The following is an 18,212-nucleotide window of genomic DNA, read 5'->3' as shown; positions in this document are numbered from 1 at the left end:
ATTCCAGGATGTCTAGCTCTAGGTGAGTGATCACATCATTGAGAGTATCTGGGTCGTGAAGATCTTTTTCATATAGTTCTTCTGTGTACTCTTGCCACTTCTTCTTAACATCTTCTGCTTCTGTTAGGTCCATACCAGTTCCGTCCTTTATTGTGCCCATCTTTGCATGAAATGTTCTCTTGGTATCTCGAATTTTCTTGACGAGATAGCTAATCTTTCCCATTCTATTGTTTTCCTCTATTTCTTTGTATTGATCACTGTGAAGGCTTTCTTATCTCTCCTTGCTATTCTTTGGAACTCTGCATTCAGAGTTTGGAAGGATCAGTCCTGTAGAATAAAGTGGAACGATGCAGTTAAGAACATGAGTTCTGTTCTGGTTCTATTACTCCAGGGAGATTCGCCCCTGGGGATTAGTCTCCCGCTTGGTGTGACAGAGCCGGTCTTCGGACTCTAGTAAAAGCAATAAAGGCTTCCCTGATGGCTCAGCTGGTAAAGAATCCGCCTACAATATGGGAGACCTAGGTGTGAGCCCTGGGTTGGGAAGATCCCCTGGAGAAAAGAATGGCTACCCACTCCATTATTCTGGCCTGGAGAATTCCATGGACTGTATAGTCCATGAGGTTGCAAAGAGCTGGACACGACTAAGCGACTTTCATTTTATAGACTTCCCTGGTGGCTCAGACGGTAAAGCCACCCTCACCCTAACCCTAACCGTAACCCTATCTGCCTGCAATGCAGGAGACCTGGGTTCGATCCCTGGGTTGTGGGGAAGGTCCTTTGGAGAAGGAAATGGCAACCCATTCCAGTACTCTTGCCTGCAAAATCCCATGGACGGAGGAGCCTCGTAGGCTACAGTCCATGGGGTCGCAAAGAGTCACGACTGAGCCACTTCACTTCATTTCGAAAGCAATTATCTCCGGCAGGAAACACCCTCTCCCACAGGCCCATGAGGCGAATCTGCGAGCAGCGCCTTGGCCAACTCGGGAGGCGGTGCTACTCTAGCCCCGCCTCCTCGTCGAGCCACGTCCGCTCCAAGCCCCTCCCTCTAAGCGGAGGCGGGGCCGCCCAACTGAATTAAGTGCCTGGAGACCAGACGGCCCGGTATTGCTCGCCGGCCATGGCCCGAAACCGAGCTTCCGCGCGCTTGAGTGTCTTGCTGCGACACCTTGGTTGCCCCTCGGCCGGGACCATTGTATCCTTTGGGTTCGCGGGGTTCGAGCGTGAAGGGTGGCGGCTTTCAGGGCGCTTTGCATAACCTCCCCGCTGGCTCTTCCTGGCTCCGCAGCCTCCGTCCTCGTTCTGAGCACAGCTCTTTCGGGCGCTAGCGGGCCAGGGCAGATGCGTCCCGAAGGCCCAAGAGGGGACTTTTCCGCCCGGTGGGGCTGCGGCTGCTGGCTCCAGCTCCTGGAGTGGCGTCGCTGCAGCCTTCCGGGCCCTCTGCCCTCTGGCTTTGGGAGGGGAGGGTGCGAAGTCCAAGCGGGCCTGCTCTCTGCTGCCCTGTCACTTTGTGCGCTTGACCGCACCTGATCGCCGGGCCGCCCAGAGACAGAGACGCAACCCGGGGCCTCTCGGGGTGGGGCTGCCCCCCAGCTCTTCTTTCTCCAGGCGAGCCCGGTGGAGCTTACACTCTTTCCTGGAGAAGGGCTGGGTGTCCTGTGTCCGCTCCTGATCAGGCCTTCTGAAATTAATCCCATGTCAATCTGTGCGCCACCGGTGTTAGATCCAGAGAGATGTCGCTGTGTGCCTCAGAAATCAACTTGCTGGGTGCCCCTTCCCCCCACCAAGTGACATGATTAGACTCTGCTCTGCTACATTTAGTTTCTGAAATTTCTCCTAAAACGATTATACTCTTTCTTTTACTTCCACTGTTGCTCTCCCAACTGTGTTCCAAGCCTTGACATATTCGAATCGTTATTAATTTAAAATCTCCTCCACAAACTGGTAAAGGGAACCCAAGTGACTATGTAATCTCACTTTACAGGTGGGAAAACATTTGAGGTTAGGAGAAATTAACTTTCCTGAGCAAGGTCATTTACTGGAACCAGTGGTTGTCAAAGTGTGTTCCCCAGAGCAGCAGCAGCAGGACTACCTAGGTGCTTGTTAGAAATGCAGGTACTCAGGCTCCTCTTAGACCTGTGGTATCAAACGCCTGGGAGTGACTAGCAACCTGTTTTCACTTAGTGTGATACTATTAATAGTTCAGTTGTGAGAAGTGCCAATATATTGGGCCCGGATATAACTGGAAGTAGATTAAGGTTTCTGGATCCAGTCTGTTATTACTTTAAAATTTTAATTGTGTGTTTTTTTTTTTTTTTTTGCGGGGGTGGGAGGAGGGAGGGTAAGCTCACAGCACAGAGGCTTTTAGTTCCCCCAGCAGGGATCAAACCCATCTGTGCCTGCTGCAGTGGAAGTACTAACCACTGGACCGACAGGAAATTCCCTAAAATTTAATATTCTGATCTCACTGGACTTAGTTATAATAGTGTCGAGGTCAGAGCTTGTTTTTTTTTTTTTTTCATCTCTATTTCCTAGAATAGCGCTGTCGAATACAAGCTCCTTGTGATGGTGGAAAAATGTTATTTGCCGGTAGGATTCAATGTGGCAGCCACATGTTGCTATGAGCACTTGAAATGTGACAGTGCAGTTAAGGAACTGAAGTTTTCATTTTGATTCATTTCAATTTACATAGCCAGAAGTGGTGAGCGTCTCTACCTAAATTTTCAGTGAATATGTGTGTGGTTTAGGCTTAAAGAAACTGCTAGACATTACGTGGCAATTTCCTCCCAACCTTAAATTATTCCTTTAAGAAATAAGGAATAATTTTTGAAGTAACAGTGCAGTGTTTAAATGCAGATAAACACAAAGAAGAAAATCTATATAATCCATAATTTCACTTCTCACAGATTATTATTTGTAAACACCTTGGTCTGTTTCTTTTCTATATATTTACATAATTGCATAACAACATATTCAGGACCGTGCTGTATGGTACCGATTTTTGCATCCATTTTTTTCCAGGCTTACTAGCTTTGTATAGTAAACATAGTAAATGATTATTAGCTTTGTAAACATTTCCACATATTAAGAAAATTCTCCAAGAACAACAATTACAAAAATAAAAACCATAATGCAGGAGTGGGAGAGAGGAGAAAAGGATTGGAAGGCTGATGTCTGGACTGTCCTGGAAGCTTCATTTTGTTGAGAACATCTGACAAAGAGGTTAACTCTCTCCCTCGGGGAAAACAGATAGTAGCTAGTAATTCTGACTCTTGGCCCCCCTCTCCACCTTTTTCCACATTGGAGGCTTGTGGGATCTTAGTTTCCTGACCGGAGCCTGAACCCAGGCGCTGAGCAGTGAAAGGCCCAGGTCCTAACCATTGGACTGCCAGGGAATTCCCATCTTCTTCACTATTATATTGTCCTCACTTAGATACAGACATCATTCAAAAAGGATAACATGTTTATGTGAAGTGTCATTCAGAATGTAGCTCTTTCAGCTAAAGAAACAATGAAAAAAAAAATGACCAAAACAAATGAGATCCTAAGTCAATCATCTGGTGATGACTGGATAGAAAACTAGAAGGAACCTTTAGATGTTTTAAGATATTTAAAAATGATACTCTACTATGTGGATCATATTTTTCTTGGAGTCATTGTTTACTTTATGAACTTTTTTTTCTTTTGAGAAACCACAGGTAATTCAGAGGCCTATGAAAGGCTATATGCTGCAGATCTTAAATTGAAGGCAGCTAGCAGTGGCACCCCACTCCAGTACTCCTGCCTGGAAAATCCCAGGGACGGAGGAGCCTGGTGGGCTGCAGTCCATGGGGTCGCAGAGAGTCAGACATGACTGAGTGACTTCACTTTGACTTTTCACTTTCATGCACTGGAGAAGGAAATGGCAACCCACTCCAGTGTTCTTGCCTGGAGAATCCCAGGGACAGGGGAGCCTGGTGGGCTGCTGTCTATGGGGTCGCACAGAGTTGGACACGACTGAGGCAACTTAGCAGCAGCAGTATTTCTTTACCCCATTCATTGTCCAAGTATTTTCCAGCCTCAATACAACTGAAAGATGCAACTCAGTTCTATCAGAGTGATTTTAAAAACTTTTTATTTTATACTGGAGTCTGTGGATTAACAATTTTGATAGTCTCAGGTAGACCAGCAGAGGGACTCAGCAATATGTATACATGTATCCATTCTCCCACAAACTCCCTCCCATCCAGGCTACCACATAACTGAATAGAGTTCCCTGTGCTATACAGTAGGACTTTGTTGGTTATCCATTTAAAATATAGCAGTGTGGATGTGTCAATCCCAAGCCAGAGTGATTTTTTAACTGAGGGTAGCATCTTGAAGCTTGAACTCTTGGGGTTTGAAAAAGTTCTCTGGGTGAATCTGACACCCATCATATCCACTTCTTCTGAGAAACAGTGCTTTATAGAGAGGCACTCCAGTAAACTGACAAGTGCTTGTTCTTCAGCCAGAGTTGGCAAACATTTTTTATAAAGATGTTCTTTTTTTTTTTTTTTTAATGACCAGTCAAACTGTTTCTAATATTTTGGATGAACTCCCACTAAGAGAAAAACTTCTTTTGAATAGAACATGATTCTCCTTATTTCTAGAATAGAATAGAATAAAAATTTTCCATTTTTATTCACTCAGTAGTTTAGTGGAAGGAATATCCAGGGGGAATAAAATAGATGGAAGGTATGAATACAATGTTGGTCAAGTCTCAGCTCAGCTGTTTTCTGCTGGGTGACCTTGGACCAGTTACTGAACCCTGACCCCAGCCAAGGGTTTCTGCTCTGTGCAGTTGGCATAATAAAGCTCTTGGCTTCCAGGCACCTCCTTAGGCTGTTGTGAAATGAGATGATCTAAGCAATAGTGCATCGGATCGTTTGTGCGTAATCAGTGTGCCTGATGACTGTGTAGGGCTGGTCTTCCCTTGTGAAAACCAATCCAGGGTGGGCTGATTCTAGAAGGGTGATGCCTGGACTTCACTTGATTTGCCTTAAGTCACATCCTAGATAGCTCACCACACTTCGGGGGTTGGTTCCCTTGCCAGTTTCCATCCTCAACAATTCCAGTAAGTAGATATAATTTTAATTCTTAGCCATACAATGTATATAAACTTTTTTCCCCCAGTGATAACTCAGATATAAAATACATATTGACTGATAAGAATTCATTATACAAATCCCCTGAATCCAGGACTTGTTCTCATTGGAACAGTTATGGAAATTTTTGAAGACACTTTCTATATGTATTTAAAATTTACAAAGAAGGGAAAACATCACAAAGTGCATAAGTTTATTTTATAAAATTCAGGCATGGTCTATCTCATTTAACTTAGCCATTTTTTTGGTCACTCTGATATCTCAGCTAGCATCTTTGGTTTATCTTAAAGTCACCTTTGAAGTGGAAGACATTGATCTCCATGGAATATTCTCATAGAGTCACAGTTCCAAACCAGAGGAATGGACAGGGGGATTTGAGTTCATGTGTGTGCTGTACACTTATTTAGATTTTGTTACTTTGATTTCTTCCGTAAATGCATGAAGCAGACAATTAAAAATATAAAATATGTTGTTTGTTTCCTTTCTGAAAAACCATACATATTCATTACAGAATATATTTTATTTTCAAAACATATTTTAAAATCATAGAAATAGGGTGAATTTAAAAAATCACTCATAATGCCATTACATAAAGGCAATCACTGTGAAAAATTTTTGTTTTGGCTTTATTTCTTTACAGTCTTCTTGTTTTAAACAAATAGTGTCTTGGTTTTATATCACTGTCAGCACATTTTAATTTAATAAGCACTGTCCTTGCTATTATATGTTCTTCATTTTTAATGTCAAGTCATATCCCATTGAAAGGATATAATATAACCAGTTAATTATTCTTCCATTTCTTGGTGACAGTAATTAATGTTTCAGATTTAAAGCTGAAAATTTGTTCAGATTATTTCTTTAAAGTTCTAGAAATAAAAGTGCTGAGTGGAAGAGTACAAACATTTCTCAGGTTCTTGATAAATATTGTTAGCTTATGATTTTTATTTTTATTTTTAAATATAAATTTATTTATTTTACTTGGAGGCTAATTACTTTACAATATATTGGTTTTGCCATACATTGACATGAAGGTTTTCATTTTTAAACTGGACTTATTTGAGATTTTTTTTTTTTTTCCTTTAGGTATACTCGGGAGAATAATGTTCTAAGCCTAGAACAGAGAAAATTTTATGAAGAAAATGGATTTCTTGTCATTAAAAATTTGGTGTCTGATGCTGATATTCAACGCTTTAGGTACAGTAACACTCTTTGATATATAACAGGAATGTGTATTCTGTGTATGCAAAGGGACTATGTGTAGGGTTACCTTGTGTATGTTCAGATATTTTTCAGGGATCAGGTTTGTAAGGAAATGGCTTGTTAGAACCTGGGTTCAGTCTCTTCAGTTAATGTTGTAGGTATAGGGCAGTTTCCTTAACTTTTCCATGCCTGTTTCTATATCTGCAGAATGGGGAAAATAACAGTACTTATGCGCTAGCGTGGTTTTAGGACTAAACAGGTAAAGTAGAGACAGAGTTTGTTGAACAGGGCCTGGTGCATGGTGATGCTAGGGAGGTGTTTGCTATTTTGTTCTGATGAAACCAAATCACACACACACACACAAAAAAGAAACCAAATCACAGTATTTCCCCACTGGTCCACTAAGCTATGGACTATTCAAATTCTGGTAGCGAATTTCAACTCCACAGTTAGGAGGCAGGCACTTCTGAGTTGGCCATTTTCTCCTTCCTGTCATCAGAACTATTTGACCTGGAGCTTGAGGACCACTTAGTGCAGAGAACCCACTCCCAAGTCTTTGAGTCTTTCCACAGAACAAGTGGAAGGCCAGGCAGGTGCTTAGTGCCTGTGGTACTGACATCATTTACTAATTGAATTTTCTAGGAATGAGTTTGAAAGAATCTGCAGAGAGGAGGTGAAACCGTTGGGATTGTCGGTGATGAGAGATGTCACCATTGCAAAATCAGAATATGTGCCAAGTGAGAAAGTGGTTTCCAAGGTCCAGGATTTCCAAGAAGATGAGGAACTCTTCAGATACTGCACCCTCCCTGAGGTTCAAGACCTTCCTGTGCTTTCTTTCTCTTTAAGCTAATAGCTTAAAGGCATCTGCATGCCTGCCATCTTAGAGGCATCTGCATGTCTGCCTCTGAAATCTTCGTAACTTTTTTGTTTCCATTTTTTCTTGCTCTTTTCTACTGGCCTTCCCAGGTGGTGCTAGTCGTAAAGAACCCCTCTCCACTGCAGGAGACTTAAGAGACATGGATTCAATCCCTGGTTTGAGGAGATTCCCTGGAGAAGGAAATGGCAAACCACTCCAGTATTCTTGCCTAGGGAAGCTCATGGACAGAGGAGCCTGGCAGGCTATAGTCCATGGGGTCACAAAGGATTAGACTCTTGCCCTTTTCTATTGGGGCCCTATAGCAGTGGTTCTTAATCAGAGACAGACATTTGGCAATGTTTGGACACATGTTTGCTTGTCAGGCAGGAGGGGCAGTGGGTTTTAATGTGTAGAGATCCGGATCCCTGCCACTGGGTCCAGGGATGCTATAATGCAGAGAATAGCCTGTTGCAGCAAACAAAGAATGATGCAGCCCAAAATGTCATTAGTGCCAAGACTGAGAAATCCTCATAATTTTGCTATTTTTGCTGGAGAAGAGCAGGAATTCTGTGGTAAAGAGAGAGCCTTCTCACACTCCCTACAGGCATGTCCACAAGGATAAAATTGCTGAGGCTTACCTATTGCAGATCGTTTTTCAATTTGTTTTATGAATCTGGTCAGTAGAGGTGTCTGTTTTTAAATTTAAAATAGGTTTTTAAAAAATTATTCTTTAAGAGTAGTTCATAGTTATGCAAATATCTGGTGTGGAATGACATGAAGGGAAAAGGAAATTCTCGCACCCCCTGCACTGTTCAGTTTTATGTATTCATCTAGAATCATTTCAGGTATAATCAAGAATATTTGTATATCCCCACCTTTTGTGTACCAGGAAGCATCCTGGTTGTCACCTTGTTTTTTCCATTGGTAGTACATATGAGAGGGACATCTTTCCATTGGTATCTATGGATCTATTTTATACTTTGTAAACTATTGCATAGTATTCCCTTGCGTGAATGTATTACAGTTTCATTTTTTAAAGACTTTATTATTTTTTCTCATTTACTTACGTTTGCTGGTGCTGTGTCTTCGTTGCTGCGCATGGGCTCCTCTCTAGTTGAGGTGCATGGGCTTCTCATTTCGGTGGCTTCTCTTGCTGTGGCTGGCAGGCTCCAGAGCTGGCGCTCGGCAGTTGTGGTGTGTGGGCTTAGGTGCTCCTTGTGTGTGGAATCTTCCTGGAGCAGAGATCAAATCCATGTCCCCCGCACTGGCAGTGGGGTTCTTATCCACTGTAGCATAAGGAAGTCCTGTACTATGGTTTCTGACCAGTTTTAGAATGGTTTAAAAGGACACTTGGCACAAAATACTTATTAGAACTTATACCCCAGGTGCTGTTAGAAAGTCTGATTCGTGAAGACTGCACAGCTGAGGCACCTGGGAGGTCCGGCCTCTTGAATTGGGGATGAGAAGGGAAGTGGCCTCTCTGAACCACGCATTCTTCCCAACCTCACGTCCTGTTTTGCAAATGAAAATTGTGTGGGTGGATCATGATAAAAGCTGGAAATTATAGGCAACATGTGGTAGAATGTCTGTCAGGATGTTCCTACTTCTGTAACTTGCAAACCATGTGTCTGGTGGTTCATGCAATGAATTTTTAGGAGGTAGGTATTCTTCTAATAGCTAAGTGTTTATTTTAATATGTATTGGAAAAATGAACCAGCACCTCAAACCCATGATTTGAAGAATATTATTAATCAGGATAAGACTAAGATAAGATGTAGGGAGAAGATCTGTAAAGCAGGACAGAAAATCTGAGGATGGCTCTTGAATGATGACAGTTTAGAAAATGCAGCCTAGGAGAGAGAAATTGGAAGACTGGGACTGACACATACACACGCTGTATATAAAACAGACAACTAATAACGATTACTGTACAGCACAGGGACTTCTACTCAACACTCAGTAATGGCCTACATGGGAAAAGAATCTCAGTGTATATATGTATATGTTTAACACTTTCATTTCACTATACACCTGAAACTAACACAACATTATAATTCAACTATACCCCAATCAAAATTAAAAAAAGAAATGAAAAGAACCACTCTTTTTCCATTTTTTGAATACCCCCCAAAATGACAAAAAGAAACTTTTTATTAAAAAAAACAAGCATTAGGCCGGACTCCTGGGATTTTTGTAACATTTCAAGTGTTTTATACTCAAATTGCCTGCATTCTTTGTACAGAAGAGATCATATAAGTGAAAGCCATAGAATGTGCTTCAATTTTTGTAGTCAGACAGAATTAGAGATTGAATATGGATATGAATTTGAGCGAACTCCGAGAGAAAATGAAGGACAGGGAAGCCTGGTGTGCTGCAGTCTGTGGGGTCTCAAAGAGTCAGACAGGACTTAGTGACTGCACAACATCATTGTCTTTTTCATTCAATTGGCCCTGCCATTTTGGGCATCATTTTCATGGGAGATCTTATTCCTGCCCTTTGTAACTGGTGTCTCAGAGAAACTCATGACTCTCTTGTAGAAGGAGCACTTAGATTTTCAGCTGGTTCTAAGAAGCCTGTTTCAGAGTGTTTCCGATGATTTCCAGTTACTCACTTTTGCGTGGTTTGTTTGCCAGGTTGTGAAATATTGGTTGATTGATTTAAATGACTGCCAACGGGGTTCTAGTATAGACAGATGTACTTTGTGCCGCATACTTGTGCATCTGATTTCCCATGAACTTTTCCCTCCTTTTTCCTTAGATTCTGAAATATGTGGAGTGCTTCACTGGACCCAATATTATGGCCATGCATACAATGCTGATAAACAAACCTCCAGATTCTGGTAAAGAGCTCTTATTGGTAAAGGAAAAGCAAAAGCAAACAAATAAAAAAGAAAGTGTTTAATTAAATTACATAAGATTGATGTGCTAACTAATAGCAAAGTTCACAACTGCTAAATTTTTGCATAAATGAATATATGTACTTTCACTTAAGTCTCGAAGTAACTTACATCATAACAACACTGAAGTATAGTAGCGATGCTGATGTTAACTTGGGTTATTGCTGGGACTGTAGACAAGTGGCTTCTGAAAGATGCAGCTTAATAAAACATGACTGTCTCTCTACCCCACAGACTCCTGATATTCAACATCTCTAAGTTTTGTTACCCACTCTCACCCATGCATGAGGGTGTGGACTTTGGCTTCCTGATCTGAAGACAGCATTATTACTAACAAATTTAAAACTGAACTTATATATCAAATACTATAGCTATTCTTAAAATTCCCTGTGCTTGGTAAAATGTAGCTTCTAAGCCCTCCCTCCTAGAGAGACTGATTCACAAAATAGAAACTAGGAACCTGGATTTTATTAACCATACTCAGATGCTAATGCAGATGGCTCTTGGGCCACACTGAGAAATTCAGCTGTATCAGTGGTAGGAAATCAGCCATTAGAGATCTTTAATCCGTTTCTACTTTGTCTCTGTCCTCTCCAAGAGAGGTTTATGCGCTAAGCCTGTAGCTTAACATTAGCAGGCCTTTCCCTCCCTGGGTGTCCTGCCTGGAGAAATCCCCTGGCCTGGGGAACCACGCTCAGAAGGCAATTTTAGGGGAGAATGTGAATGTGGGCATAGTATCTCCGATTCTCCACAGTGATTGTATACCAAATTGTTCTAGTTTGGTGCTGAAACTTCTGAAAGTCCTTATATTTATACATTTAGTTAATTAAGGAATACTTTTTTAATATCAGCCACTTAGAAGTTTATCAGAAGGCCTCAGATTGACCACTCTAATTAGTCAACCTTTTTGGGGAATACTTGCCAATATGTTGGCCACCTGATGGAAAGAACTGACTCATTAGAAAAGACCCTGATGCTGGGAAAGATTGAAGGCAGAAAGAGAAGGGGACAACAGAGAACAACGTGGTTGAATGGGATCACCGACTCAATGGCATGAGTTTGATCAAGCTCTGGGAGTGGGTGATGGACAGGGAAGCCTGGTGTGCTGCAGTCCATGGGGTTGCAAAGAGTCAGACTCAACTGAGCGACTGAGCTGGCTTGGAAAATGCTAAGCTCTGTGCCCAAACCAGAGTTAGGGAGGAATAAAGCACGGATATCTAGAAAATTGTGTTAGTAGACCTCGGTTACCAGAAACCCAGAAAGAATTACAGGATCCAGAGGCATTGTGCTGATTCAGTCTTCTAATTTGGAGAAGGCAATGGCACCCCACTCCAGTACTCTTGCCTGGTAAATCCCATGGATGGAGGAGCCTGGTAGGCTTCTGTCTATGGGGTCACACAGAGTTGGACTTGACTGAGCTACTTAGCAGCAGCAGCAGCAGTCTTCTAATTTGGTGCTCATCTGTAGAGGTGGCTTTCTTCAGCATTGTCTCATGTATTTGGCTTTTTCAAGGATAGTTCATTGTTCCGGCTTTTCAGGCAGAGGAGAATAATTCTGGGACTTGAGTTTACTTAACAACAGATTCTGTTTCAGGCAAGAAGACATCCCGTCACCCCTTGCACCAGGATCTGCACTATTTCCCGTTCAGGCCCAGCAATAGCATCGTTTGTGCCTGGACAGCCATGGAGCACATTGACCGGAACAATGGCTGTCTGGTTGTGCTCCCAGGGACACACAAAGGCCCCTTGAAACCACATGATTATCCCCAGTGGGAGGTAAGTCTGCTAGATGGCTGAGTCTTGATCAGAACCTTTTGTTGTTTTCATTTCACATCAGTATACATAAGGAGCTTTGCCAATAAGATGACATTTCCTTTCTTAGCAAAACATTGTTCTAGGATTTAGAATGAGCAGGGAAAATTCCAGGATGGCTGACCATATGATCACATTTATTCTTCCAACAAGTACTTGAAGGCCAACCAAAGTGGTGGACTTTGGTGATGCTATAAAAGATCTGAGATTATAAAGCCTAACTGCAGAGGTCAGACACAAACACGGTAACACTAGATGTGTGTGCCAAGTGAGTCGTACACACTGACTGTTAGTTTTCTCAGTAAAGAAGAGGATCATCTGCTTCCACCTGAAGAGAGCAGCAGAGAGAGGCTCTGGGGAGGGCTGAGCGGTGTTCCATTATGAAGCTGTTCCATGGTTTATCAATTCAGCTGGTGATGCTGGAGGACTGTTCAATGCTTTGGGGCCCATGAGTGAGGAGATCAAATCATTTCTTCAAGAACGAGAACCCTGTGGTCTGGCACAGAATGTACTGCAGGAATAGGAGTCCAGAGACAGAGAAACTGGAGAGGACTCCCATAGTGTTTTAGATGTTAGGCAATAAGGTCTCAGAATCCCGTAATAATGATCAAGGTGGGAAGAGCACATTTTGTTAAGGCAGAAAGAGTACACATGGTTCTGTGAGATGTAAAGAATATGGCTTTCAGGACTTCAGTGTCCACTAGTTAGAATTCTTGAACTGAGGATTAGTCCTAGGTGAAAATACCTTGAGTCTAGATTCTGCTATAAAATCGGAAATTCTTCAGTTAAGTTGTGGTTTAGGAAAGGTTGGTGCAAGCAAGAGAAGTGGGCTCTCAGTGACTCAAGCTGAAGGGAGGGCCACAGGGACATGCAGAATCCGTGGGCAGGCTGCCAACTCTGGAGGGTGAGGAGGAAAGAGGAAGTCCTTCAGTGGGAACAGTTGGGCTGCAGCACCTGCAGTGGTCAGATGAAACTTGACTATGTCCAGTTGCTTCAGTCATCTGCTTAGATTCAAAGTGGCAGCAACGGGAGGTCAGACGAGCTTATCTTGCTCTCATACCCACATTGGGCAGGAGGCAAAGACTCAGCACAGTGCAGTAGGGAAGGAGTCGTTCCCAAAAGGAATTTGGAGTTGGAATATTCTTAGGAAAGGAAATGGGATGCTCTCCTCCAAGGACCCATAAAAGATTGCAAATGTTACTTCTCATTTCAGTGTTTCATAAAGATAGAACTATTATCTAATGCAATAACTAACCTTGAAAATATTTTTTAAATAGTTAGAAAATAGTTTGAAAACAAATGATGATTTTTGTTTTTTTTTTTCTTTTTGTGTGGTGATTCACTTGGAAAAACAGGGAGTGGAAAATATTTTAAAAGCTAATGTTTTTATTTACTATTCTTTCTTACTCTGGATGTGACCTACGTGGTTTCTGGGCTGAGAAAGACTGAGCATTTTCTCTCTGTGACTTGGGAGAATATTAGCTTCTCAGAGATACTTCTGAGTAATAGAGGAGTGATTGATACAAGTTCCAGGTGAGGAGAAGAGCATGCTAGGGAAGAATGAGCATGGTTCACCAGAAAAGGTGGTCTCCTGTATTCCTGCAAAACGCAAAGCTGATCTGGCTCTTCAGTTATCATTCAGTAATGAACCATAGGTGGAAATTCCAAATTTTTCATCAGGTCTAAAAAATTCACGATTTTAACATCAACACATGGCTTTCTAAAAGCAGTCAACTGAGAAAGTTTGGTATACGTAAGTTTTTTTAAAATCTAATTTATTTATCTCTTTCTCTTGAAAGAACTTAGAGAAGCTTTGTTTTCCCTGATGAATCATTGATAAGAGTTTTAATTCTTGGCTTCTTCACTTTTGGACTTGGCTTCTCTTGTGATTTTAGGGGGGAGTCAACATCATGTTCCACGGGATCCAGGACTATGACAAAAACAACGCCCGGGTGCACTTGGTAATGGAGAAGGGAGACACAGTCTTCTTTCACCCTTTGCTCATCCATGGATCTGGTCGGAACAAAAGTCAAGGATTCCGGAAGGTACACATTCACATCACAGCACTGTTTGAAGATGAATGCATGAGGAAGAAAAATATCCCGATACATGAAAAGTTAAAGGATTTGTAACTTTTAACTCAGCTGCCCTTTAGTCTGGTGTATTTACCAGGAAATTTTTTTGTTTCCCTCATGCTTTGTTGCTTACAGCAGTAAGAAGCCAGATGACCTTAGGATGCCATCACTAGTGAACATTCATGGAATTGCTCCAGACAGAGAGCTTAGTTACTTGGCAACTGACAGCACGTTTTCAGAGAGAAAGATAAAAGCAGACATACATACCAAATAATAACATTTGGAAGGTATACAGCTCATATAAGGGGAACATCTGTAATATTATTGCTGTTGGTAAAATATTATTGATTGGAAAGGAAGGTGTGAATTGGCCACCCAGAAATCAGATATGGCCATATTTTTTACTCCTTAGCCTCAGAGTGTTTTCAGGTTTATGAGATCAGTGCTTACATTAAAAACTGACAGAATTTCTCATAAGTTCCCAGATTTCTTGCTTCTCTAAAATTCAGCAGCTCTGATGATACACTGGGCTCACATTTCCCTAGGATGACATGGCTGTTGATACTAAATATTAGTGGGGCTGATACTAAATATTCTGTGGGGCTGAGTGAAGCTTTCCAGTTTATCACAACAGCTCTCTGTTTCCCTGTGGCTGAGGGTTAGTTGTCAGATTTCATCCTCCATTCATTCAGACATCCACCAGGCTCAACAGGACTGAGATGAGTGTGAGGCAAGAAGGCAGTTCCCTCAGAGGCTCAAAAAACTCAATATCCAGTTAAATAATATCTTAATGCCAGTTAAAAGAAATAAAAATTAATGCCAAAAAGTCCATGGTAAGCACAATACCAAAATTTAAAAAAAGATCAGACCCTCTAATACCATGACACCCAGAACTATACAAAAGGAAGATACAGGCACTACACTGGAAACAGTGTGTTTTAATATACTAACTTGGTGGTTTCTCAATATTTTTGGCTGCTTTAAAGTTTGGGAAAATATTAACCATTGAAAAATGCATAACAGTGTACAGGTAGGAGTGTACATTTCTTCTCTTTTGCCTCAGGCTCCCATATGGTGTAGAATAGTACTAGGGTTTCCATGGGGAAGAACGTTTGTGACTCAACTGCCTAGAAATCTGTAAGAAGTAGGAAGATCTTCTGATGGGTGCAGTCACCCTAAGAGAACTAACTTGTGGCAAGGAAGGTAGTTTCAACTATCGCTTTGCAAGTTAGATCTGTTGATAAGTCCTTCAAGACTGGGGAGAACCAAGTAACTTCCATCTTACCTTCAAAAGGAAACGAGATGAGTATTTTATGTGAATGCTATCAGACTGGAACTGTGCTTTGGATTGGAGGTGGGTGTCTGTGTATTATTTTCCGTTGAAAGGTTTTTTCAGTTTTTCTTTCCCCATCATCTGTGGCCATTGAAATACCAACTCATTACACCCTCCACTAAATTCTGTAGCTGAGAAGGTGATGAGAAACCCTGCAAAACATTCCTTAGTAGGACTTGGCAATATCCTTCATTCAAAAAATCAAATGCCAAAAACACACTTCTTCCTTACATAATTCTGTTCCCTTCCTTGGATATACTTTTGGATCATAATAATTTCCACAGGCAATTTCCTGCCATTTTGCGGATGCCAACTGTCACTACATAGATGTGGAGGGCACCAGTCAAGAAAACATTGCAAAGGAAGTTGTCAATATGATCAGCAAAAAGCATGGATTTAAAGACATCACTCTGAAGGTATGTTTGTATGAAATGACAAAGTAAAGATCTCAGTTTTTTCTTTAGATGCTTAATAGTGTCATACCTGATTCATTGTGAAGGTATAAAATGCTTAGGTTTACAACTCCTTTTGGAAACATTGCTGAGACCTTCTAGGAACGACAGTGGGTTTTGCTTGTACTACTTGCTTCCCTAGTGTGGGGGACCTGGTTTCTGTAAGTCTTTGGGCAGGCCATCTTGTTCTAGAATGGGCAAGTAGGAGAGGAAATAGCACATTCAGAGATGAGGAAATGGAAGACAAAGAAACTTTCTGAACTCATAGCTGTAAAAGGTTTGGGCTGTCAATCATAGGCCTCCTTTATTTGTAAAGAAAGCAATTCTCAAGCAAGTGTTTGTTTGGGTCAGTTTGCACTGGATTTTAAGGAGAGCCTGCATGTAGTAGAGATGGGTGATCACTGATGCTTTTCATAGGGGTGTTAAGACAGTATTTCAAATGCCTGCCCTATTAATACACCTCATTGTAGATTATTTGTTTTGTTTTTTTTTTTTAACTTTTTACTTTGTATTGAGGTATGAAGCCAATTAACAACGTTGTTATGCTTAGATTGTTTGTTCTTTACTGGTGACCATTCCATGCTGTCGCTGATCAATAACAAATTATCAGTCAAGGCAACTAAATAAAGTTAGTTTGTATTGTAGGTGCTTATATTTGGGGCTCTGAAGCAAGAAGCTGAACTTATTAGATAATCATAAATGCATCATCTATTTTGGGGTGACATGACCCCCAAGTAGACTGAATGTAATGACAACGCAGGGCCTCCCCGTACTTTGAAGAGCCTCGCATGCCAACAACAGCCTTCTGAAAAAACTTCCCGCCTCAAGAGTCTTCCTCCACCCTTGAGCCATTTTCTGTCTAGAATCTCTGAATGTATCCCCATATCCGAAGATGCTCTAATCTCACATTTGCGCCTCCTGGACAGTCTTGTCCTTCCTTTGTCCCGCAATTAAATGACCTAGAAAGGCAACCTATTTTGCCAGCTGGGTCTTCCATCCAACACCCTGAATTTTAAGGCAGGATAAAAAACATATATCTTCTGTTTGAGGTCTGTCAGGGTTGTACTAATCAATCAGTTCCTCTATTTCTTTTCATGACTGTCTCAGCTATAGTTTATCGACTTTATTAGTTTATCGACTAACTCTGCTATAGAGTTCTTTCCAGGCACAAAAGCATGTCCCTGTCCCTTTTCTTCACCAAAACTCAATGGAGCAGCCAAGATAGCTCCATGCTATTAACGAGAAAATGAAAAGTTCAAGAGACTGGCCTTAGTTACTTAAGTGACTGAGACTTCAGGGGAGGTCCAATTCCAAAATCATTCTTCTAGTGTACTTTGCTGTTTGCAGAAATATAAGCAAAAAAAGTTTGAATTGTCTTATTAGGAACAAAGAAGAAAAAACCAATCCAGTAGCGTAGGACTTCATTTTCAGGAGCAGATCACTCAGAATGGGGCAGGCAAATATCACCAAGGATAGCAGGAGCTTAGGTATTAAACTGTTTTGTGACCAAACATAAGAGCCAGTCCCAACACCTGTAATCAACACAAGTGCCAAGTAAAGCATAATGACAGTGTGAGGACTCACTGTCTTGGCTTATGAAACGTGATTTTAGATATTGGCAAGTAAATTAATTGGAGTCTCAGAATGCGGTTTTTATTTACTAACTTATGACTTGTGGAAGGCTGTCTCTCCCCGCCTGCCGCCCCCCCCCCCCGCCCGCTGCCGCCCCCCCCCCCCCCGCCACCATTTAATGATGAGTAGATGCCAGAAATCTTTGTCTTATGGTGATTAGGTAAATCCAAGTTCCCAGAAACTCATTGTGTTTGGTATTATTTGCAGGATGTTTGGACATTTCGAGGGCGTGTCGCGAAAGGAGAAAGAATCAACCTCTGAAATAGCCCTTCGCTCAAACTCTTGTCAAGAAAACCAAGGTGGAACAAGATGTCAGAGGAAAATCTTTTCTCAGTGAGATGATCTGATCATTTCTATCCATGTTAACAAAATCCAAGTGCATGGATGCAGTACTTAATTGCATGTGGGTAATAATGCAGTATGATGGGATGCCTTTAATGGATATAAAATAGTGAAAGTGAAATATTACTGTTTTAAGGAAAACTTGGGGTTGCAACTAATAAAGGTGATGCATAAAGACGTGTGTTAGATCAGTTTCTTTCATTCAGTTAACTCTTTACCCAAGCAAGGTTTACTGCTCTGAAACAGAGAACCCACCACCTGCCAGTTTTGTGTGGTGTGAGATTTCTTTGCAAATCTGGAACAATGAATACTAGAGATGCAGTTAGTGAAGGGTTTAAGAAGGGCATCGGTTGTAAAATAAGGGTGGAAACTCACATTCTGACACAGGATTCCTCCCATGGCCTCTCTAGGCCACCACGCTCCTTAAAAAAACAGACTGGATCTTTCCAAGGCTTTCTCTCTAAAGAAGGAAGACCAGGGTAACTTTCTCTGTCA

At 41.6% G+C, this 18,212-nt stretch overlaps 1 protein-coding gene across 1 annotated transcript; it reads left to right on the top strand.

Moving 5' to 3' along the window:
* On the top strand, positions 1,053-17,981 carry PHYH (phytanoyl-CoA 2-hydroxylase). The gene is made up of 9 exons (XM_013968514.2): positions 1,053-1,192; positions 5,031-5,089; positions 6,204-6,314; positions 6,963-7,131; positions 9,934-10,015; positions 11,666-11,847; positions 13,779-13,928; positions 15,576-15,707; positions 17,583-17,981. Exons 1-9 carry the CDS (start codon positions 1,118-1,120, stop codon positions 17,634-17,636), a joined length of 1,014 nt encoding a protein of 337 aa, XP_013823968.2. The 5' UTR covers positions 1,053-1,117; the 3' UTR covers positions 17,637-17,981.

Source organism: Capra hircus, chromosome 13, assembly GCF_001704415.2.
Source record: "Capra hircus breed San Clemente chromosome 13, ASM170441v1, whole genome shotgun sequence".
Classification (NCBI taxonomy): domain Eukaryota; kingdom Metazoa; phylum Chordata; class Mammalia; order Artiodactyla; family Bovidae; genus Capra; species Capra hircus.
Note: the sequence above shows the minus strand (reverse complement) of the source record. Positions and strands in the feature narration are given on the sequence as shown.